The 7398-nt window shown below is 32.8% G+C and overlaps 1 protein-coding gene across 3 annotated transcripts; it reads right to left on the bottom strand.

Moving 5' to 3' along the window:
- Positions 1 to 1516: 1516 nt before the first annotated feature.
- On the bottom strand, positions 1517 to 5298 carry LOC126858627 (histone-lysine N-methyltransferase E(z)). Of its 3 annotated transcripts, none has more exons than XM_050609107.1 (12): positions 5065 to 5298; positions 4543 to 4856; positions 4218 to 4469; positions 3930 to 4146; positions 3654 to 3677; positions 3344 to 3444; positions 3088 to 3265; positions 2635 to 3009; positions 2272 to 2562; positions 2011 to 2193; positions 1769 to 1934; positions 1517 to 1687 (listed from the first exon to the last, which is right to left on the bottom strand). In XM_050609107.1, the coding sequence occupies exons 1-12, from the start codon at positions 5198 to 5200 to the stop codon at positions 1627 to 1629; spliced, it is 2298 nt and encodes a 765-aa protein (XP_050465064.1). In that variant the 5' UTR covers positions 5201 to 5298; the 3' UTR covers positions 1517 to 1626. The 3 variants fall into 3 exon arrangements, with proteins under 3 accessions (XP_050465064.1, XP_050465065.1, XP_050465066.1); XM_050609108.1 differs by having other exon boundaries at positions 3654 to 3674; XM_050609109.1 differs by lacking the exon at positions 3654 to 3677.
- Positions 5299 to 7398: the final 2100 nt, after the last annotated feature.

Raw genomic sequence — 7398 nt, 5'->3', positions numbered from 1 at the left:
ATTACGTTAATATTTTATGTTATAAATGACAAGAGTTATCTGTTAAAATTCACAGAAAAATATGTTCATTTTACACAAAATTTTTATTTTAAATTACTATAAAGTATACATTCATTCATTTTGTGTCGAAATATTAATGTAATATTTTAATATCACCATATCACCAATACCTATCCATATTATATTGAATTAACAATAAATTATTAACATTAATATTAATACTAAATTATTAACGTTAAACATTTATATGGATCGTTTGGAATGTTGTGATATATATTATTAAATGTAAGTCAAATTAGTTTCCCAGCTATGCAATTTCATCCGTCTTTGAAATTAAAATTAATATCATTAAGATTATAATTTTTCTCGAAACACTAAATAATCAGAGATATGCAAAATGGGTGTCCAAACTCATTTAAAATAGAAAATGCAAAATAGTTGGAACTTTTCCATTTAAAAATGCAAAATTGTTTTTAAACGTCTATTTAAAATAGGAAATAAAATATAGGTACTTTTAGAATGGTTTTTTAAAATAGTGATGGTTTTTTTTAAAATATTTATATTCTTATATTTATTTATATTTAAATTCTTATATTTTTTACTACTCCTATCTATTAAATAGATTTTATTTATTAGATTATATCTTACTATCTCTATTTTTATTTCTTGTATAAAGTCGTGTCTGCAGTCTGGCATATTTCACTGCGTACATATATACATCACAAGCTAGCATAGTGATAATGGATTAACTAGGCGCACTGAAGAATAAGTTAGTCTCCATGCTATATTGCGTTAAGCTTATTTTTAAATAATATAACAACTAAGTTAATAAAAATTTATAAATCGCTATTCTGTACACCGATAGCGGCTACCGATAGCTGAGTGAACAGCCGAACAGCTGAGTGAATATTTGCTTTTAGTTATCTGTGTTACGTATATATTACGAGTAAAAACAATGTAGTAATTTGGTAAACTAAAAAGATGCTTTATCAGTATATAAAAATATAGAGTATTATTGCATCGCCTATTTATTATTATTTACGAAGATGTGCATTATTTGAAATAGCATTTAAAACATATTTTTTTGAAAATTATTTTATATTTTTATTTAAATGGTTTAAGTTGATTTAAGTTTTTTTTATTTATTAATCATTTATTAATCATTCCGTCATCAGATATTTGAATTTTATAATTTCATCGCTATTAGTTTTGTCTTCTTGCAATATCATGATATTTTTGAGTAATTTTATTTCATACAAACATATTAAATCGCAATAAATTATATTATAAAACATATGAAACATATAAAAAATATAAAAATATTTTAGTTTTGTATTTTATTACAATCTGTATTTTGTTACAACATTAAAAGACGATGATATTCCGTGTTTATTATGTGAAGCAAAAGTATAAATTTAAATTCTTAAAAATAGAGAAATATGTTCTTTCATTCTATAATGAACGAACCAGATAGTACATATTTATTTTTCTAATATTTCAGCTGCAATATGTATCTGCTCAATACACCATTTATATACATTATATATATATATATATATATATATATATATATATATATATATATATATATATAATGTATATAAATAGTATGCAAAATATAAATCTTTAGAGAAATTCCATCTCTCGTTCGATACCGACGAATTTGAGTTGTTCCGTTGGTCCATATCTAAAAACACATTTCTTACAATTTTAATCTTATTAATAGTAAATATATTGATTCAATCATGCGATGTATGCAATGTATCACCTATAATCGAAAAATAATTCTTCGCCAGGCTGAATCGCTCTCTTAGCAAAAATGCCTATTCTGTGATCACCATTTACCATCATTACTTTCGCATAACAATTTGGATTAATCGAATGATTGGCAAATCTTATTTTATTTCCCTTTCTTGTTGCATCAACGACAAAATCTAAAAAATATTTTTTAATCTTTTTTTTGTTCTCTTTTAAAATATCTAATCAACTGTTAATTTACATCGCATTTACCATTGTTGAGGTTAAAAAGAAAACTACACATATATTTGTCGTATACTTTTCCTCTTCTGTCAGCCTCATCTTGGCTGATAATTTCGCCACAGTATTCCGAGATGAATTCGTTCTTTGCCGCTGACTCCTTCAGAAAAATTCCCCAGCCTGCTACATCTGATGGTGCCATCAGAAGATGCTTATCTAAACCACAAGATTTTCGTTTTCAATCTTTGTATTTTTGTTTAATATAACTATGTAATTGAAAGTTATTAAACTTACGAAGACCACGTTGCACGCTTACGTTCCTGCAAGATATCAGGGTGATGTGGAATTGATCAGCACCACACGTTTGACAAAGATCCGGGTCACATTCCCTCACAGCCAAATAACATGGACATTGTTTCGTATTACACTGAGCCTTACATCTGCAGCCAGGAAATCGATTCTGACATTCGCTGCTGCACTGACAGAATTTTTCGCAAAAATTCTGCGCCTGGATACAGGAACACGAGTTATCGCATTGGCGTCCCGGATGATCGCAGGGTGCAAAGTTGTGCACATGATTAGCACCTGTCAAAATATATTTTACCATTAGACAATCGAAAACAGACTTAAATTCTTGAAATTAATTAATGCGCATACCAGAATCCTTCTTAAGTTGTATTTTTCTGCAATGCATCGACCATAACCGATGCTTCTTCTTTTTCTTTCGCGGCGGCGTAAAATCTTTCAAATTCTCTATAGTGGGAATATCCGAAGCCTCCTTTTGCGCGAATTCATACACTTCTTGACAAGTTTTCGTTAACATGATTTGTGCCAGTGCACATGGATTACCAGGGAAGGCTTTGTGAAGAGCTCGAAACAAGCTCTGTTCGGAACCTGTCCATGAGAACTCACTTTCTGTTTTAATCCGTTTGCCAATTCCTAATAGTGTGAAAGGTGTTTGGTTTTCAGGTTGCGCTTGATCTTCCATAATATCTTCAGGTTTACAGTCCTTGTTAACATTTTGTTTAAAATCTAATTTAAACATATAAAATATTTTAGAATATAAATGAATTCCATCTCATGAAAATAAATCATTAATAATATATTTACCTTGACAACTGCCTCCTTGACCATATTTGTTGCTATCATTGCTATCCTCGCTGCTCGCTTCATTTCCAGAATCTACGCTTGCTTGTTTTCGTACCTTTCTGGGACCACTGCGTTTTTCGTCGCCTTCTTCCTCTTTTATATCCGCCGCTTGTGCTGCCAGTTTCTCTTTCATTCCCTCCTGTAATCAAAAAATTGTTATATCAAATCTGTTTTAAAAAATAAACATTACATCGAAATGACAAAATAAATGACATACCAAATGCATGTAACATTCTGCTCCACATGGCTCAGGAAATGGTTTTAGATCAGGTCCTTTCCGTTTCAATAAATTCGGACCTGGATGGCAAACTTGAAGACCTACAAGCAATATCATAAACTCACTACGAATATATTTTTCGTCGGCTGATTCGGAATGGTTGAATGGAGAAAAATTTAGTAGAGAGATACAGCGATGAACGATGAATGAAATATGATTGCAGATGAGCCCTTGACGATGCCTCTGTGCTAAACAAAAAAAAAGCTTCCGATCGATAATGCATTAGTTTATATGCAATATTGTTCTTTACCTTGCGGCGATGTCCCCCTGGCTGCTACGATAAATCAGGAATCACAAATTATTGTAATTAATAAACCTTCAACTTAAAACACTTAAAATATACAACACTAATAAGTTGTATTTCAGCGAAGTTTGTTCATATTAGTATTTTATTTTATTTTTAAAAATAATAAAATATTTATTTAAACATTAGATAATAACTTTAAAAAACATAATATAATTTTTATATTTCACACAAAATACAACTTAAATAATTAGAAAAATCGCTTCATCGCGATATACTCACGATGTAAGAAGCAGTCATATTTGAAACATCTTCTACAGAATAAAGTATGGAAAGAATGCATCGTTTGTTCCCTAGGCACACTTTTTGCGTTTATACCATCTATATTAGGTGTACATTCCGGAGGTAAAACATTTGGATCAGATCTTTCCGTTAACTCAATATATTTTTCTTTCAATTCCTCAGGCCTTCCTTTATCAGGGAACATATTTGATATCGCCTAAAAATAATAAATATAAAACAATTATCAGAATTATACCAACATTGTATCATTATATTTAATCCCTTTACATTGAATATGTGCATAGAAGGAAAGAGAATAGCCGTTGTCTTTCCACTTTCAATCTTTTCCGTCTTGATTTCAGACTTTATCTCAACATCCTTCTTCTCATTTTCTTTTCGATTCTCTTTCTCTTTGAAAGATTCTTTTCCTTTCTTTATCAGTTCCCTTTCTTTATCATCTTTCTCATAATTCGCTAAAGCATTTACCAAATCTACGAAGATGGAATCATCCATAAAACCAGATTCTCTATCGCCATGAACCTGAAACAAGGTTACTAATATTAGTAAAATTCTTTACGCCATTACTAAAATAAGCTCACATTGATTTCCTTACCTTTCCATCATAATTTTTTATAAGTTCCTCAATAAAGGTACCATCTTGATCCAAAATCTCATCACCCATATAAGGAATATTGTGCAAAACAGTTTCATCTTCTACCATGAAGTTCTGCTGAATGGGAGCCCACGTGTACATAGTCGGTATAGGACTTACCGCATTAATTATTTTTACAGGACAACTTTGAACATCGCCATCAGGACTAGTAACTTCAGCTTTTTTCATGCAGGAAAGATGTGGTGGAATATCTTGCATCGCTAACCACATTGCCTTTCCATCCGCCCATCGCTTTTGTTCAGCCACAAGGAGTTCTATATTCAATAAAAAAAAAACGATAATTCTAGGGTACAAAGTCGTACACTAGCAGTTAGAACAGTTATCATTATTAAAATAGTATTTACATCAATAATAATAAAATAAAAATAATTATTATAAAATAAACAAAAAAAGAGAAAGAAAAAAAGAGAGAGGGAAATACGAAAAAAAGCATTTGGAAAATAATTATAAAATTCGACTCGCCTGTCATAACCTTGCGATTTTTATTCCACGCGATTTTGACTTCATCCGCTCGTTTGTATCGTTTCATTTGTCGTAAGCGCATGTACTCCGACTTAACCCTTTTCCTCCATTCAGCCGAGATTTTGGCTTTCGACATCGTGATTTCGACGCGTAATTATTACAGATAATCAACATTCACATTAAATCATAAACTTTCGTGACGAATTCTGCCATCCAACGAAACGAATCGATTTCGAGTTGGGTCGATATCACATTTATACGACAAAATGTTATATCAATTGGCAATCAAACAGAGAATCGTTAAAAACTCGATAGAGACTCTAGAAATTCTCTATTCGATAGCCAATCACTATTTCCGACAAACATTTAGTCGTATGAATATCAGCCTCAAGCTCGAATTACTAGGGACTTAAGCGCCTAAGATTATAAATGACTCAGCCAATCAAAAAGCAGCTTTATCAAAGATAAAGGGATATACAAGAATATTAAATGGAAATGAACACACACAAATGAATACACTATTAAACTTTATAAACAAATTTAAAAAAGATTTAATCAATTAAATTTTCTTTAACTCAACTTTACCGTAAGAAAATATAAGAAGAAGCAAGTTCTTTTTCTTTCCTCCGTACCGCAAAGATTAACGTGGCATATACAACAATCATTGGCTGCTTCCCGCGCCTTAACTTTAGAACATACAGAAATGGAAAGGAAATATTCGTTGCAATCGAGCATATATGTAATATTATTATATCACTAGTAAAACCTCAACGGGAGCGAAAATATTAAAGTAAGAATGCATAAAAGTGATAAAAACTCGTGGAAATTATCTCACTGGCAGAACTTTCTGCATATGCGTAAATGATGTCACTTCCCCATGTTACCGATCTCGGCGGATTCGAAATATAACGACATATGACTAACGTACAACGATGTTATATAATGACGTATTACTTAAGTTTTCGTTAAATAACGACGTATTACTTGCGTTGAACGACGTTTCTCGATTAAATAGCCATGTATTACAAACGTTTCGATATGTTTAACGACGTATAACTTGCTTTAAACGAAGTTTCTCGCTTAAATAGCTATGTTAGAGTTAGGTTTATTTATGTTTAACGACGTATTACTTGCTTTAAACGACGTTTCTTGCTTAAATAGCTATGTATTACAAACGTTTCGATATGTTTAACGACATATTACTTGCTTTAAACGACGTTTCTCTCTTAAATAGCTATGTATTACAAACGTTTCAATATGTGCAACGACGTATTACTTTCGTTAATAGACGATTTTCATTAAACAGCGTTACATTATTTTCGTTAAACGACGTTTTTCGTTAAATAATGACGTATTACCAATGTTTGTAATTATATAATGACGTATTACTTGCAATAAATTACGTATTTAGTTAAATAATTGCATCGTAATGCATACGAAAAAAAAAAAAGTTTAGGTTGGGTTGGATTGAGTTGGGTTGGTCAGGTCAGGTCAGGTCAGGTCAGGTCAGGTCAGGTCAGGTCAGGTCAGGTCAGGTCAGGTCAGGTCAGGTCAGGTCAGGTCAGGTCAGGTCAGGTCAGGTCAGGTCAGGTCAGGTCAGGTCAGGTCAGGTCAGGTCAGGTCAGGTCAGGTTAGGTCAGGTCAGGTCAGGTCAGGTCAGGTCAGGTCAGGTCAGGTCAGGTCAGGTCAGGTCAGGTCAGGTTAGGTCAGGTCAGGTTAGGTCAGGTTAGGTTAGGTTAGGTTAGGTTAGGTTAGGTTAGGTTAGGTTAGGTTAGGTTAGGTTAGGTTAGGTTAGGTTAGGTTAGGTTAGGTTAGGTTAGGTTAGGTTAGGTTGGGATTAGGTTAGGTTAGGTTAGGTTGGGTTAGGTTAGGTTAGGTTAGGTTAGGTTAGGTTAGGTTGGGATTGGGTTAGGTTAGGTTAGGTTAGGTTGGGATTAGGTTGGGATTAGGTTAGGTTGGGATTAGGTTAGGATTAGGTTGGGATTAGGTTGGGATTGGGAGTTAGGTTAGGTTAGGTTAGGTTGGGATTAGGTTAGGTTGGGTTAGGTTAGGTTAGGTTGGGTTAGGTTAGGTTAGGGTTGGGATTAGGTTAGGTTAGGTTGGGATTGGAGTTAGGTTAGGATTAGGTTAGGTTAGGTTGGGATTAGGTTAGGTTAGGTTAGGTTGGGATTAGGTTAGGTTAGGTTAGGTTAGGTTAGGTTGGGTTAGGTTGGAGGTTGGGTTGGGATTAGGTTAGGTTAGGTTGGGTTAGGTTAGGTTAGGAGTTAGGTTAGGTTGGGTTAGGTTGGGATTAGGTTAGGTTGGGTTAGGTTGGGATTAGGTTAGGTTAGGTTA

Source organism: Cataglyphis hispanica, chromosome 26 (assembly GCF_021464435.1).
Source record: "Cataglyphis hispanica isolate Lineage 1 chromosome 26, ULB_Chis1_1.0, whole genome shotgun sequence".
NCBI classification, from domain to species: domain Eukaryota; kingdom Metazoa; phylum Arthropoda; class Insecta; order Hymenoptera; family Formicidae; genus Cataglyphis; species Cataglyphis hispanica.
Note: the sequence above shows the minus strand (reverse complement) of the source record. Positions and strands in the feature narration are given on the sequence as shown.

Bases quoted from the DNA above. Each gene is read 5' to 3' on its own strand.
- LOC126858627 (XM_050609107.1), bottom strand. From the start codon at position 5,200: ATGTCGAAAGCCAAAATCTCGGCTGAATGGAGGAAAAGGGTTAAGTCG. The intron at 2,563-2,634 runs GTATGCGCATTA...ATATTTTGACAG, and splicing joins ACAACTTAAGAAGGATTCTG to GTGCTAATCATGTGCACAAC. The intron at 1,935-2,010 runs GTAAATGCGATG...AATATTTTTTAG, and splicing joins TCTTTTTAACCTCAACAATG to ATTTTGTCGTTGATGCAACA.